Source organism: Simochromis diagramma, unplaced genomic scaffold (genome assembly GCF_900408965.1).
Source record: "Simochromis diagramma unplaced genomic scaffold, fSimDia1.1 OVJJ01000235.1, whole genome shotgun sequence".
Lineage (NCBI taxonomy): Eukaryota > Metazoa > Chordata > Actinopteri > Cichliformes > Cichlidae > Simochromis > Simochromis diagramma.
In genome coordinates this window covers 231,070-248,090 of record NW_024386861.1, presented here as the reverse complement: position 1 = coordinate 248,090, position 17,021 = coordinate 231,070, and the positions used below count along the sequence as shown (strand labels likewise).

At 42.1% G+C, this 17,021-nt stretch overlaps 1 protein-coding gene across 1 annotated transcript in view; it reads right to left on the bottom strand.

Annotated features, from left to right (window-relative positions):
- LOC120733241 (neuronal membrane glycoprotein M6-b-like) overlaps window positions 1-15,966 on the bottom strand; it is a 47,154-nt gene extending 31,188 nt beyond the window's left edge. Inside the window, exon 1 of the mRNA XM_040031306.1 lies at window positions 15,859-15,966. Coding sequence (XP_039887240.1) covers window positions 15,859-15,862 — 4 coding nt within the window. The 5' untranslated portion in view covers window positions 15,863-15,966. The remainder of the gene's footprint in view (window positions 1-15,858) is intronic.
- Window positions 15,967-17,021: the final 1,055 nt, after the last annotated feature.

Sequence of the window (17,021 nt, the reverse complement as noted above, 5' to 3'; positions counted from 1 at the left end):
AGCTGAATTACCATTCTTGCATTTACGCAAACATCCATAAAAAAACGGATCATGTATTGGCTGAAAATTACCAGTAAATTTTCTTTCTTTTTTTTTACAATGTAGCCAAAAAAAAAAAAAAAATCCACCTTAATGACCATCAAATGATTATTTATAAATACATTTTTGCATTTATTGCCCACTAAGCACTGATAGTTTGAGGCTAAAGTCATCATCTTGTTAAAACAAAGCATTTCCCACTAAAATCAGTAGAAACAGGATCAGCAACAACCTTGGGAAATGTATCCAAATACCTCAACATGAAGCTTTTTTCTAAACAAATTTCCCTCCGGACACATAATGTGAAATTACTGGGCTGCTATGCTTAAGTTGGCCATTTATATTCACTGTCAAATTAACCAAATGACTTCAGTTTAAGTCTGGGGATTATTCCTTTTCACTTAGCTGTACTAGTTGCCAAGCACTACAGTCTATGCAGTTCTGTAGTCCATATAGAACAATGAGCGCTCATACAATGAGGATATTGAATAATCAGTAAATGGTATAATTCTGTTTTGTAGTTAATTTGATCTGTAGCAAAACACAGTCATGCGTTGGGACAAAAAAAAATGGAAGAAAGGAGGGAAGAAATGCAAAAGGACAGAGTCACACAAACTCAAACTGTCAGTTACCAGGCTGGAAGGGTGAGCTTCAAGTCCCATTTTTCTCTCAGAACCCCCATAATCCCTTGCTGGGTCACACAGATTAAGGACTTGTCCACAAGATGAGATACAGTGCTTCCTGGCACTCTTCACGATCACCCTGCCACACACATGCACATGTGCACGATGTTAAAAACACACACGCATACACACACAACATGCCGTTTGGCGTTCCAGAGACGTCAGAAAGTCAGAGTCCTCATAATTCCTACCAAGTAAGGCGCAACAAAACTGTTTCTTTTTATGGTGGAATTCCAAGCAGGATTTCTTAAGACAGAGTTCTTCCAAACTTCTCTTACTTCACCTCACGGATTATTGTGTAACATTATTAAGTGTGTGAGTCACAGAATGAGCCAAAACCTAAATGCAGCTAAAATCTGTTGGTGGTTCTACAGCATGAATTCATTGTTCAGACATTTCACTAAAACAACAAATTGGGAAGATTACCAAAGTCAGCAGGATCTGAAGAATGAATATTTGTACCAAAGTACATGGCAGTTCATTTAAAATGAAAGGAAAAGGGTGCACCAACTGTGCCATGTTGCCATCCTTAGAGTCGTGCTCCTTTGTACTGAACTGACGCATCAAAGGGATGCATACTGTGTTTGTGTGTTTGGGGTGGCAGTCAGGTATAGAACCGTACCTCTGTGTATTATTGTGAAATGATTAACAACAGAGTGAGACTAGGACTGTAGTTTGGACCCTAAACAGTGTGCTTGTTTGTGTGGGCATGCAGGGAAATGTCAGTGACGCCAGTAAATATTTAAAATGCAAACTTTTGAAGCCCGTGATCAGAAGTGACCCATGCAACAGCTGATTTTGGAAAATATCCAACATCTAGGTCATTTTAAAGTAGTTGTTAAACTTGAAAAAAAGCCTCTGTGCTTCTGCAGCACTGCAGAAACTTTCTTATCTGCCTGCACAACTCTCTCAGTCCATTAAAGGCAAAGGCATGAGTGCCTGTCGACTGCCTGTCTTCCCTCATTAGAACGACACAGAAGGGAAAGTGGCGCTCAAATTGGGTCGTACTACAGTAACGAGCACACTGCAGCTCCTTCATGGGAGCAGATGTGGAGCTAATGTTGAATAAAAGAAGGAAGACAAGGAGAACGCCGGGCTTATGAGCGCCTCAGCAACGATAGCCATGAGCAGCTTCAAACTGACTTCAATCTAAATATTTCTACACCATCGTGATACTCTGGAGGTGGTCACATCCTCTTTATCAGCGCAGTCTCGTCTCAGAGTGATACAGGCTCTGCTGTTTCCATGGAGATGGGAAACACTGCCGGCAGCCTGCAGTGATTGAGATCTTTTAGCGATCCTATCAGTTCCTAGAAAACTTCTCATGTGGCTGTGGCTCTATGTCCCATCAGCCAAAACTTAAAATCTAATCAAGGAGATAACCATGACATGAAAGTTCTCAGTGTGCTATCAGTAAAATCGTTTCTGCTCCCACGACCAGCTCAGCCGAAGGCTACTGTTGATGACATGCAGCCAGTGTATTGAACGCTTCCTGTTGTTGTGAGGAAGAATCATCTTGTGCACTGTTAGAGTGCGTGTAAATAAATAAGCAAGTTGTCTAGCGTGAATCACCCACAAGACGCTTCGCTTCTTCTGAGTGCACATCTGTAAGTGCAGCAGGAAGCACACTTAACCACATTTATGGAGATGACTGAAATCTTTGTACAACTACATGATGGATTAGAAGAACTTTCCCAGAGATGTTCATGATCCCCAGAGGATAACTCCTATTGACTTCAGCAAGCTTTGTTTTTCATCACCACCAGTAAAGGTTAAAATATCAATACTACAGTCTAAATATCAGGAGAGCAATTTGATGATTGTGAAATTTCTCAACAACTGCTGGATAGTTCACTCTAAATTTCCCCATTAGGAGAAATGTTAATAACTTTCTGTCTGTGAAGGTTCTCAGTCACCCAGGTCATCGTAGTCAAAGGAGCTTGCAAAGAAAAGCGTCTGGACTTCTTTAAGCCAAAACACAGACTTAACAATGTGGTGCATGCTGTACAGTGCAGCGAGGAATGCTCAGACCTCTACATCGGAGAGACCAAACAGCCACTTCACAAGCGCATGGCACAACACAGAAGAGCCACCTCCACAGGACAAGACTCAGCAGTTTCATCTGCATCTTAAGGACAAAGGTCACTCTTTCGAGGATGCCAATGTTCACATTTTGGACAGAGAGGACAGATGGTTTGAAAGAGGAGTGAAAGAAGCATCTATGTCCACTGTGAGCGACCATCTTTGAACAGAGGCGGGGTTTACGACACCAACTGTCTGCCATCTATAATCCAGTTTTGAGTTCCCTCCCCAGATGCCTTAACGCCCACTCACATCCTGGGCCATCTGACCTCAGGAGATCACATGATAAGGTGGGGCCAGGTTTCACAATGAGCTCACCCGAAACTCTGGCTGATTGGGACCCCCACCCGCTTCCACACCTTGGCTCATGTGATTAGGTAGAGGATCATCAGGGGGTCCTTTTGTCCCTCTTTGGGGGGAAACTCCCACTAGGTTTATATCTGGGACTCTCCACCATTTGACCTTAGAACTGAAGAAGCTTCTCGGATGAAGGTGAAACGTCTTCAAGCAACTTAAAGAAGTCCAGACGCTTTTCTTTGCAAGCTCCTTTGACCGGTAATAACTTTCATTTCAGCATCATTGACAGGTCAGTGTTTTTTAATTTATACTGTACTTTAGTTATACTAAATATCAGCTATATCTTGTGTTTATTCATCATCTTGCTTTCCATTAGCATGTTAATTCGGAATTAGCATTTGGCACACACCACTTCTGTGTTGTGAGCTAACAGATCCATTAGCATAGCTGCACAACAGTTTAAATGCAAGTTGTTAAGATTTAAGCTGTATCCACGCAGGAAGTGATCAATCATCACTCGTCACATTGAAACTCAGGGCTGCCAACCTTTTAACTATCAAATAAGGAACACTCTGTTGTGCCAGAAGTACGATGCACAGCTAGCTGGGCATCATGTAAATATGCACAGTATGTTCATATTCTTATAATAAAAATGCAGTAAAATGTTGGTATTCAGTTCAACCAATACCTCATCTAAAACAATAAAGAAAGTAAATAATCACACGGGCATTTCCTTTGAAAAGTAAGCAAAAAGAAAAAAATATTCAAGTAAAATACTGTAAATGGGTGCTTCAGTTACCCAGTTTATCATGCTATGCAGACCAAAGAGCAACTTACTGGTATGAATCATGTATTACTCCTCACATCTGGTGCGCTTGACGGGCCGTCACTGATGGTCGTAGATGGACGCAGCAATCGTCTGACACAATTACATCTGTTAGACAGGAAGTGGCACCCCAGGTAATGGTCAATATACGAGACATTTAAGGTAGAATAAGGGACGAACCAAGTTTGCTCACTATACGGGATGGCCCGGCTAAAACAGGACAGTTGGCAACCCTAAGGTTGGTCGCTAGTTGATAAGTTGCCTGGATAATCTTTCACTCGCTGCGCCCACGTCCTCATTTTAGGTTTGACAGCGCTTTCGGTAGATAGAGGTGAAAGGCTTAAACATGAATTGAGCTGCAGTTTGACGAAGGCCTGTCTTATCTTATTTTACATGTACAGCACTTTGGTCAACAGTTGTTGTTTTAAATGTGCTACATAAATAAATATAACTATTTTTGTTTGTTTGTTTTTTTGTCTGAGTCACCGAATGTGATTGACCTTCTGGAACAAAATGACTGTGTGTGCATCAGAAGTTATTGTCTGCCCATGACCTTTTCAAAACCCAGAAACTATACTAAGGGTCATTAAACCACACCTTTACTGATATATACTGAGGTCACAACTGTCATTGAGGGTACAGGGGAGTTTGTCTTTATGTGGAAAAGAGTTAAAAGGGTCTTGACCTTACTATGTCAACTGCCTTGAGATGATTTATGCTATGATTTGCTGCAAAATAAATACATCTGAACTGTTGCATCACTTTGTCAAAAGACCAATGCAAACAAATTGCAGGATGAATGTACAGTGACAAAGAGCACTAAAGTTCAAATGCCTGTTATTGTTTCCATAATCTGCTCCTTTGTCTTGTGTGTGACGCTCAGTCTCACTACAGGCATCGCGTTGACCTTTTAACTGTCTTCCTGACACGCTGTTCAACACCATTAAGCATCTGTTTTGTTGAGCTATGAAGCCATGAGCTCCGATCCCAGAGGATGGCCTCATGATGACCTGCAGTATCTGTTGGTCCGTGCCTGGAGAAATCAGTTGTGCGCCACTCAGAGCTATTTGTGCCTGTCTTTGTCTAATGCAACTTCTATGTCAGTGAGAATGAAAGGATCCTTCAGGAGAAACAGTATACGGAGGATTAAAGGTGGGCCGTTTCTTCTGCTTTGCAGTTGTGCCGACTTTTTTGGTTGCGTGGATATAAAGCTTTCAGTTTCAGTTTGACACATACCTATTTTATAATAACTGTTGTTACAAAATTGAGTGATGGCAAAAAGTTTAGCTGAAATGATGACACAGTTATTAGTAGCCTGTAGCTACAGCTAAGTGATGTACGTAGCTACCATGCCAACCAAGTAAGCTTATAGGAACAAACTTCTGGGCATGACAGGGTTGAGTATAAAATACCAGAATTGAACAGTTTCAGTTCAGCTTGAATTATGCAACAAAAACAAACCAACCATATTTGTCCAGAAAGACAGCACCACCAGGTCAGTGACAGATGGCCTCGCCTCCCTGAGTCTGGCTCTGCTGGAGCTTCCTTCCTGTTAATAGGGAGTTTTTCCTTCCCACTGTTACCAAGTGCTTGCTCATGGGTTAGGGTTTTTTCTCTCTATTATTGTAAGGTTTTAATCTTACAATACCAACTGCTTTGACATGCGTTGAACTGAACTGAAGTAAGTGGCTGCCAAACTTTTAGAATATGAAGAAGGATACTAATTATTCAGACCAAAGCCATTTTTGTACCAAGCTGCAAACATGGTTATATCTCTTGTATAGTTGTGCATTTTAATATCAGAGTTGATGGGAAATTGAATCACTCAAGTAGCCATTAGAGGAACTGCAGTTTATGGCACTTCTGTCTTAGCTTCATTTTCAGCCCTGGCAGCATGACGGCACGGTGGTTAGCACTGTTACAGCAACAATGGTCTGGGTTTCTGACTGCGCCTTTCTGTGTGGAGTTCGTATGTTCTCCCTGTGGTTGTCAGGGTTCTCTCCGGGTACTCTGGCTTCCTCCAACAGTCCAAAGACATGCAGTTAGTGAGGTCAGGTTAACTGGTGATTCTGAATTGCCCATAGGTGTAAATATAAGTCTGAATGGTTGTCTGTTTCTGGCAACCTGTCCAAGGTGTACCCCGCCTCTCACTCTATGACAGCTTGGATAGGCTGCAGCCTTCTGCGATGCTGAATTGGATAAACGAAAGAGAATGGATGGATGTATATTACCGTTGCAACCAAAGCAATCACCTTAAAGTTTTCGAAATCTAACTTCTAAGGTAAATAGAAAGCATCGATTAAGTTACTTTTTGTAAACTTTACTTATTGGATCATGAATCAAACTGTATTGTGTACTCGTTCTTCTTTCCACAGCTTGCTTGTTTCGCCCCACAATAACCAGTTTCACACATACACTGGAGCACTGATTTTTCTTTACATTACTCAGCCAGACTGGTTGCATCCAATGTGGCCATATAAGGACAGAGCGGGTGACTGTCGGCCAAATTCAGAGCCAGTGATTGGGTGTGACCTGTCCTCCCTCCTGCATGCGCTAATGTGTCTGAATCTCCTGCTGCTAAATGCGAGAAAGGGCAACCAGAGACTCTGACTCTGCAGACACTGTCCAGGGTTCATGTGTGACAGCAGCTGATGTTTGGGTGTTTGCCTCCATTAGTCAAATATAAGAGTTGTATCACTAATGCTGAAAACAGGCCATCACTTAAGCGAGCAAAAACATGCAAAGACTGGTACAAACACTAACGCGCGCACACACAAACATTGTCTCAGCGACGGCTTTATGAGCCTCCCGCTGTCGCTTCAGTCTAATCCTTGCTTTTTTAATGGGCTTTTGGCTTCCCCTAAAAGGAAAACCTTTGCCAGAGAGTGAGGCTGAAGTTCTGCACCTTGCTCATCTCTAACCTGAGACAATCCTTTTAATTTATCAGTAGAAACAATGTGCCTTTGTGACTTATCTGGCTTTATTCATCTGCGTGTGTGTGTCTGCTCATTGGTGTGTGCATGTGCGTCCAGATCTGGTCTCTTAATCTGTGGTTATGATGACCCAGTTTCGCCTCCGCCCTCTGCCGTCGGTCGCCAAGGAGACACTTCCCTCTCATTCCTGAACCAAAACGTCGGATGCTGACAAAGGTTAATCTACCTTGAATGCACACACACTCGCACACACACACAACTCTAAAGATGTCAACACAAATACAAACGTTTCATTCAGGCCAGTGTTTTTGTGGATTTTTAAAGGAATGTTCCAAACAAATGGAATTTCTTTCCATGTTCCTGTCCCCTCCATCTCTAGCTCCACTCCACACTTGAAACAGGCACACGGGCAACTTTAATGCAAATTCATGCAAACTAATCCCGTCATGCTTCGTCATCATCCATGCTGCCTGAAACGCCTGCACGTCATTGTGCTCAGAGTTTTCCCTGCGATTGTGATTTCTTGGTCTTAATTGCAATACAACAGAGCACTGAAGCTTCTGTTTCAGCCTGTCATCTCATCCTCACCCTCACTCACACAATCACAATGCTTGACCGAACGCCCACCCTCTCCTGTACAGAAATAAAATCTAACTGGGAGAGCATCTCCCCTACACTTCATTTTATTTACAATATCTGACTCCTGTCACTACGCATGGGTTAACCTACACACACCTAGAGACACACATACACTCACACACACGCGTCTACACGCCCATCCCCCCAGGGCACCCTCCGCTCAGCAATTTATCAGACGAGCCACTAATCCTGCTGGCCCAGATTTGGTCCACAGTCTGCTCCACATGATGTTACGTTGTCATCGTCATCCAAATAACTGCGCGCACACCCAGCCTCGACCTCAACCACGCACAAACAAACATACATATATATATACACACCCCCACCCCACTTCAGACTGCCCGCCTGCATCATATGACCCCCCCCTTCAAGAGTCATGTGACTGCTGCACCTGTGAACTACTGTACGGAACTGCAGCACACACCGGCAGCAATGTGGGATAAGAGATGCTTCCCATCTACAGTGTGCAGGCGCGCCATGAGTCACTGTGTGGAGGAAATGCAAAGCAGGGTGGGATCATCATCTTCTTCACCATCATCATCACTGCAGAGGTGGGGGAACAGCAGGGGAGGGAGGGGAGGTGAAGCAGAATGGCATCCCCTGCTGTCTGTGGGTCATGTGTATGTATTTTTATGTACTGTCTATTTCTTGCCCGAGTGGGCTCATGAGATCTGATGTGTGACTGTTTGCATGTGCCGGGATTTGAAACGACGCCCGCCTCGCAGCTTTGTGCATCAGTGCGTTGTCAAGGCAACAGGTCCTCTCAACGCCGACTGATTCCGACACATAAAAAGTGGCTGTTGAGCTGAGTTTAAGGAGCCTGAATATGAAAGCAAGTGTGAGGGCTGTGTTTACATATTGGCCTCAGTCAAGGCCGAATCAGTGGGGCGGGTACTAAGCAACAGCTTCCAAAACATTAAAACACACTGTACAAAGAGTAAGATGCCTTCAAACAATAGCAAAATCAATAAAAAGCGTAGTAAGAGAGAAAAACAAATACTACTAGTTCATTTCTTACGTTGTTACGGGCAAAATAATGATAGTTTTTAAGACTGTTACTGATATTTGGTGATTCAAAAATCTCCAAAGGCTGATATTTTTTTCTTTTAGACGAATTAAACATGAACAGATTTCCCAAACATTTGTTATCTGTAACTATTTAGGAGTTTTTAAAGTTACAGTGTGTAAAATCTCATCACTAGATGCCAGTAGATTGAAGACAACTGAATTCAGTTTTCTTACCTATTTCAGTTCTATCCCAGCTATGGAGGCTGCAGTAGGACAAACACGTTTTAGTCAGCCAAGTGAAGACCGTTGCCAATAAGGGCTGCAGCTGATCCATCCATTTATTTTCACTTATCCAGGGACGGGTCACGGGTGCAGCAGCCTAAGTAGAGAAGCCCAGGCCTCCCTCTCCCCGGCCACGTCCTCCAGCTTGTGTGAGGGAACACCAAGGCGTTCCCAGACCTCTCCGGTGTGTCCTGGGTCTGCCCTCTCAGTGGGTCATGCCTGGAACACCTCACCCAGAACGCGCCCAAACCACCTCAACTGGCTCCTTTCGATGTGGAGGAGTAGCTGCTCCAGTCTGAGAGCCTCCCTGATGGCTAAACTCCTCATCCCATCTCTAAGGGAGAGGCCAGCCAGCCTTCGGAGCAAGCTCATTTCTGCTGCTTGTATGCACAATTTCATTCATTTGGTCACTACCCAGAGCTCATTACCATAGGTGAGGGCAGAGACATAGACCGGTAAATCAAGAGCTTTGCTTTTACACTCAGCTCTCTCTCTCTTTCAGAAAAAAGACGCACACTATATTTGAACATAAAGACAAGACAAAATGAGAGCTCTATAGTGAAAATGAATACAAACAAGTAATTCTAGATTATCTTCTTTTCACAACCACTGGAAGTCAGAATCTCTTGTAAAATGGAAAAGATTCAAGTCATGTGTTCATAGGGGTAGAGTTAAATCTTTCTTCTTGGTAATGAGCAGTCTGGAGTTAGAACAAGGTAATAATGGCCTCTCATGTGCTTACACATACGCAGTTCTTTCCTCTCTTTTGAGATGTTAAAGGTTGTCAGATAAACACAAACCACTGTACAGCTAGTTTACTAAATGCACTTCAAAGTGAGAGTGGGCCACTTAATCTGTTGGAATCAGGCTCAACGCGTTAAACAGTGAAACTGATTGAATCTTAAAAGAAATAGAAAACACTTAAAAGTCATTACAAAGCAGAGACCATCTCTCTCATACTCAGCAGGGAAACCTGGAGGCCATGAATCATGAGGAGTGTAAACCACTCAGCTGTTTGTGAGCTCAGCGAGTGTGATTGCACAGCTGGAGCTCCGATCAAGCACTGCACGATTCAATGAGCAAATCTTTTTGAGGAACTAATTCTCGTCATTCAGGAGACTGTAAAGAAGCGCTTTGTGCATAGTTGAAGGCTTACAAACAGGTATTTATTAACTCTCAGCAAACCACGTCAACTGTTGTTGTCTTTCTCGAGCTCCACGCGTGATCATCAACAGTCCACCATGCTCTCGGCACCAATCCTCTCACCAGCCCCACAGTACCTCATCAAAGTTCAGCTTTAAAAACTGAGGTCTGCGTTGCTCCAGTCAGTTTAAATCAAACTTCCTCTAAGAGTTTCAAGAGGGAGGGATGTTGTTTTAGGTAGTTGCAGGAGTTAAAAGCATACAAGCTTTTCACCTAACTGTTACAAGCGTCTTCCTTGACTCTCTTGACTGAACAAAAACGACACAAGCCTGAGAACAACATGCCACAGGGAATAACGGCACAATAGAAAGGTGCTTGGAGAGGTGTGACTGGCACTAAAATGTTAGGACTTTCCTCACAGTGTGACAGAAACGCATTGCTACAATAGGTTGCAATAAAATCTGTGACCACACTTACGGCTGTTTTGTCCACAGAGTAATTTTGTTGCAGGAGCACAATGTAAAATGAACTTTACTTGTTCCAGTTCATTCAGAAATTTACATTCAATTTTTTTTTGCCAAGCACATTTTCTTTCATGATTAACTATCGGAATGAATAAAGCTTTCCTTTTTTTAAATATATTTCAGTTGCAGTTTACTCAAAATCATTGCTTCATGAATCATTTTTCAACACTGCAAAAAAACCAAAGAAGTAATAAAAACATAATATTTTTTCCCCACAAATTTGGTTTATTATTTCAAAATTTTGACTTGCTATCTCAAACGTCTTAAGAAATCAGTCAAAATTACCAAAAAAAAAGAAAAAAAAAGAGTTATTAAGTTGAAACTTTGAGTTAATAACTCAAAATTGTGACGCACAGATCACAAATTTTCTTGTTCCAGTGGTGGAAACCAGCTTCCATAGTTTGAGGAAGCTGGACTACAAGGAGCAAACCTATGCAGACACAGGAAGCATTCTGCTGTTTCTGAACAGGCACTGCAGCCCTGAAGTTTTCTAGACATCATCCAACACAGGTGCAAATGAGAATGCAAATATCCAGCATCGGTAGATCAGATCAGTCGCTTTGACCTGCTAGCTTCCAAGTGCAAATTTCATGTGATGTTGGATTGTGCTGATGTGCAAACAGCACTGGGCACCATATGCAAGTGGGAACCATGTGAGCAGCTTCCTGTGCGCTTAACTAAGGCATTTCCAACTAAGACATTTCCAGCTGAGGCGTTTCCAGTAGCGCGACTACATCTGAAGTGGGCTATTTCTTGAGTACACATGCACAGCTGAAAATCTGGGAACCCATCAGCTACTCTGCTGACTTAGCCTTTGGGCTTCACGGACAATTTTACGGGGCTTCCTGTGCATTCAGCAAACTACAGTCTTTGGAGATTCCCATATCTGTGCACCAGCCATTGTTTACAAGAGTATATTAAAAAAAGGAAAGCTAAATGACTATCAGGTGGTCACCCTGCTTTTCTCCAGGCAAAAGATTGTTTACCTGCACGCAGGCTAGCCTGCGTGCAGGTAAACAATCTGCTGAAATGATTGGTGCAGATTTTATGCATTTACATATAGTAACTGTTTATAGAGATTACATAGTTGGTTACTTTATTCAGTTTTCTACACAAGCATACCATGCAGTGACTTCATATTTGCAAAGTTAATAAACAGAGATTAAAAAACAAGTATTTGTGGTCTGTTTTGGGGCACAGTCAAGCTGTCATAATGACAGCAGTGCTTTAGTGTCAGTGTCAGTACTCTGCTGTTCTAATCAGCTCAGTGGATCGGTCCACTTTTCTCCCTTTTTGCCAGCTCAGTGATCATTTATTCCTTCAGAATAAAACAGTCCTTGAAAATCTGAAGCCTTTGAAGTCTGTCTGCTCGACGGCTGTGGTGCTCAGTATCCATTCTGCAGATCAGCGCCGAGCAAAATCCACAGGAGAGGATGGAAGAGGACACGAGTTTCCACGCGCAGTCGAGCAGAGACGAACTGCAGCAAAAAAAACGAGAGCACAAAGAGCAGATTCACGAAGGGGGACGCGGAGGGGAGGAGGGGTGGTGGTGGAAAGAATAATGATGAAGACAATGAGCAGGGGGATGATGAGAGGAGCAGATGCAGATGAAAGATGGGATGATGATGCTGACGATGATGGGACTAAAGTAGCAGTTTGGGGGGAAATAACAGGCAAAACTGGAGAGCTGAAAGTAGAGAAGTTTACGACGGCTGCCTGTAGAAAAATGGCTCCTGTTCTCCATCGCAGTAAATCATGTCATTTGGCTACATCCTGTCTGTTCTCAACTTCTCACCAGCCTAAAGGAGATAAACAGGCCTGCGGGCTTATTGGAAACAGATGTTATGAATGGGAGAGAGAAAAGCAAAGAAAGAGAGAGGGGGAGATCCAGACGTGGAGGGAATAGGCAGAGAAGTAAGAGGTAGAAACACTTTGAATAAGTGGCCTAATGAGATCAACTTGAACGCTGCTGGTTTCAGGTCAGCCTCCAGTAAAACACAAACAGACGAAACTGCCAGTTTAACAAAAACATGAAACATGCGTCTCTGCAGTTTTTCTGGAATCTGTTTCTCCTCTGAAAAAAAATGACACGTGAACGTGAGCACTAGTCCAGATTGCGCCTTGTCCTCGGTTTGTTTTTTCTTTTCATGCCATGAAGAAGAAGTGTTAGCATGTCAACAGCTATCCCTCTGCACCCATGAATTAATACTGTATACTATAAATACACTGCTTGGTATATAACCTCTGTTCAATATCACAGAGCTCAGTTTATCTTCTTCCTAAAGCAAAGGACCCTAGACTTCAAATATACCAACCTTAGCATGAGGTATATGGGGCTTTGAGCTAAATGTGGAAAAATGTTGCCGTTAATTTCAGCATGTTTAACTTGACAAACGGCGTCCCATAGAGGTAAGCCGCATTAGATTAGAGAAAATGTTCATTTTGATTTTAGATAATGAATGACTAAATGACTACAGCAACTATAAGTTGGGACTAACCAGTATTGGTGCCATAGTTTTTTGGTGTCAATTTCTAGCAAAAAATTACAATATGTATATATTGGCATACATTATGTAGATGTTTCACTTTAGAAACATAAATCTTTGCACACATTATATATAATGTACATATGCAAATCTGTTGATTGTTTAAATGCTTGTCCACTTTGAAGCCTCTTGATTCTGTGTATCACAAAAAAGCAGGATGGTCCTCCCAAGCAAACATAATAGAGCAACATGGTTTATTTACAAGGTTTTTGCTTTAAGCCCCACGCCCCCGATACCGGGGGAAAAAGGAGGAGATCACGTTAATCACGGGGGGAGAAAGACATGTGTGGTATCCACAGAAACCTCTGAATCTCAGCTAAAATGTCATAAAAACAATTTCTACAACCACCAAACACACCGAAAACAAGCCACGATTAAACGAGCAGTCACATAAATGTGCAGAAGGCCGCTAAACAAACAAAGCCGAACAAGAAATTTGCTGCGCCAAAAATTGGTCCACCCCAAGGATCGGGTCCCCCGACACAAACAGAGTAACATAGTGTACGCTGTTAAGTGCCAGGAGGATTGCCAGGATTTATACATCAGGGAAACCAAACAACCTCTGGCTAAGAGGATGGTACAACACAGAAGAGCTACCTCATCAGGCCAGGACTCTGCAGTCTATTTACACCTACAGGCCTGTGGACACTCTTTCAATGATGAGGATGTAACATCCTGGACAGGAAGGAACGCTGGTTTGAGCGCGGAGTCAAGGACGCCATTTACGTGAAAAGGGAAAAACCATCTCTGAATCGAGGAGGGGGCCTAAGGGTACATCTTTCGCCATCTTACATCTTAATGCTGTGATTGCAGACATTCCCCAACTCTCTGTGAATGGTAGTCATGGCCATTGATCAGTGGTTGTTGATCAATGGTCATGAGAATTTGCATATTAATGATTAAGGAACTGACCTCCGAGCCCATTGTTCCTTCAGTGGGCTGGTTTCAGTCATTATGCAAATGTACTGTTTATAAGATTGAAACCTGCAGTCAGCTGAGACTGAAGAAGTCACCTGGATGAGTGACGAAACATTTCTCCCACAAAACGCTACGTCCAGATGAACAGAATCAACTTTTGGAGATGAACAAGAAATTCTTCAGACTTCATGTAACCGGCTAAAGACAGGCTGGTTAGCTTCCAGAGCTATTAGTGACTCCAAACACCAAGTTTCACCATGTTCAGACCAAAATTCACTGAATGAGCTGCAAAAGAAGACCCCAAAACACACAGCAGCGCAAATGCTCTGAGACAGAAATTGACTTACCGTACCGATATCCTCCATTATTTTCGCCGGTAGCCAGTAGCCACGTGATTATCAGCAGTTACCATGCCTACTTAGCCGCATTGGGAGCCATTTTCCGTCAACAACCTCCATTGTAGACCCACCTATAGACACGTGACTGGACAGACGTCACATGCAGTAAATTTGGGCCCACGTGGGTTTTGGCATTGCAACGTCTGATTAGTTGAAGTGACGTGAACGTGGCATCGTTACTGTGATCCTATTGGCTCAAACGATTAAAAAGAAGTGTCAATCATGTAAATTGACCAAAAGAAACCAAAGTTACAGCCCCTCAGAGAATTAAACGCTCCATGCGCACGGCAGAAGAGGGCCAATACCATGTAAATGTGTGGTTAATTCTTCAAAAATGTATATATATTTTTTAAAAAAAAAGCTTTTTTAGGCCTGTTAATAAAATTAATTAATTTCTGCTCTTTAAGTCCTAAAAAATTAAACTGGCATGGTGTCCCATTGTGTGCCAAAATTGGACATTCATTGTTTTCAGCTAGAAAATAAAACTAAATAGTGTACATGGCATTAGTAATACAACTATGGTGGCCATTTATATCAGTTCTTCCAATTTATGAGTCAAGAGGAGAACATCAAACTGTCTTTGCACAACTACTTACAAAGATATTTCCCTTCCCACTGTTTAAATAAAACCCCTTAATTCTGAATAATTCTTGTCTTTCTTTATTTCTCTTCTCATTTCCTGTGCCATACTTTCTGTTTCCTGTTGAAAACAAAGCACATCTTAATCTCAACGAGATTACCAATCTGATTTGAGCTAATAAAAGAACAACGAGTGTGCAAAAACCCTGGAACAAGCATCCACCTCTACGCAACAACTGTCTTCCGTGTCCAGCCCGTTTAATCCACAGCGGGGAGCGGATCACTCCCTCTTAATCCAATCAACATCGACTCTCACATGAGTAGATAAGGTGGGGAGAGGTAACCGCTGTGTGCTAGCCGAGAGCCAAGGAATGTCACATTTTTACCTTGCAACAGGAGAAATGCATCACGTGATTTGGCGAGGATGGGATTTTTGTACATTTTGAACTTTTATAAAACATCTTTAAAAGGATCTGGAACATGTATCCGGATTATTGGAAGGAAAATTAGTCTAAATCTAAAATGAAATCTACACCCACCCTCTCTCTAAAGGTGTAAAAGCTTTAATTCATGCCCTTTCCACTCACACGCGTGCACCACTGCCAAGACGCCAACAGCGTCTTCTGATGGCACAGTGTGACATCAATCAGCAGATACACGACCGCGCAGGAGAGCGCGGGCACGTTGATTTGAAACCATAACTGCCTAATGAGCGTCAGAAGAGTGATCGTGTGACAAAAGGCTGCAAAGATATTCAGAGTGAAACGGTGAAAGTTAACAGACCGAGGCTTCAAAGTGATAATCAGACATGCAAATAAGAATCACACCGACAACACGCAGCTCAACACGGCCAGGACAGATCTCTGCAGGATCCATCACGAAATGAACCCGCTCCTCTGTGCAAGAGTTGAAATGCAAAATAAGCAAAAACAGCAAACATGTAAAAACACAGTTCGCCTACCCATGTTTTCAGCTGTTGTGGAAGCTGGTCCGGACACTGTAAGTGACTGTAAGGTGATGTCCACAGGTTGTCTGGAGAGGTCGGGAAGGAGAGGGGAGGGGGGGAGGCAGAATGAAAACAACTGCACGTCCCGTTCTGGAATCAGAGGGAGGAGGAGGGGGGGTGACGTCACCCCGGGGTTAGAAATGGATAAGGCTTCATTAATCCAAACGCACAAGACAAGTGTCCTGGTCAGTTCTTCGTGCCTAATTATAAGGCAGACGTCCACTTTAACAAAGCGCAGCCCAGCTTTAACTCATTTAAATCTGTTTTACATTTGTTTGTTCGCTCATTGAATATTTATGTATGTATTTTTTCTTTTTAAATAGCTTATTATTTATTTATTTATTCACTGGCAATAAATAAATAAATAATTCATGAAAATATTTCTTTATTTTTTGCTCATGAAATGATCATATCACCATATCATCATGTCATTTACTTTTCCTGTGACGCCCATAATCACTGACTCATGAGTCATAATAACAATTTTGAATATACAACTTATATGAAAAATATTTACATTTTTTCAATATTTATTTGTCAATAAAAATAGTATATTTTAACATGAGCTTGTTTTTATTTATAGTTTTCATTTTTAATTGAATAATAATTGAAAATAATTGAAAAGATTTAATTACCTGATGTTCTCTAATGTGTTCCTGTGACTTTCATAATCATAATGAATTGCAGACAACAAACATGTTATATTGTCTTATAACATGTTTTTTTAATCATGTATCTATTTATTGATAAATGTGAATTTTAAAAAAAAATTGCATTTATTTACTCTATTTACTGGCTAATTAGTTAATCAGTTGGTTAAAACAACAAGTGTAAGTCATTCCGATGTGTCACCACTTTACAAAGACCTGGACGAAGAACCAAACCTTCATCTTTAGGAAATTGGTTACGAGGTTTAGAAGCAACGCAACCCCAACCAAGATACAAGCAACTGCTCCAAAACCAGCACCTTTAAGCTCAAATAAAATCTGCAGTTGCCCACGTAGACGAGCCAAACACCATCTGGAGAAAAGTTTTATAGTTGAGGTGTTTGGTCACAGTTTGCAGTAGTAAAGGTGAAGCTTTCCAACCTAACAACAGTGTATCAGCTGTCATCATGC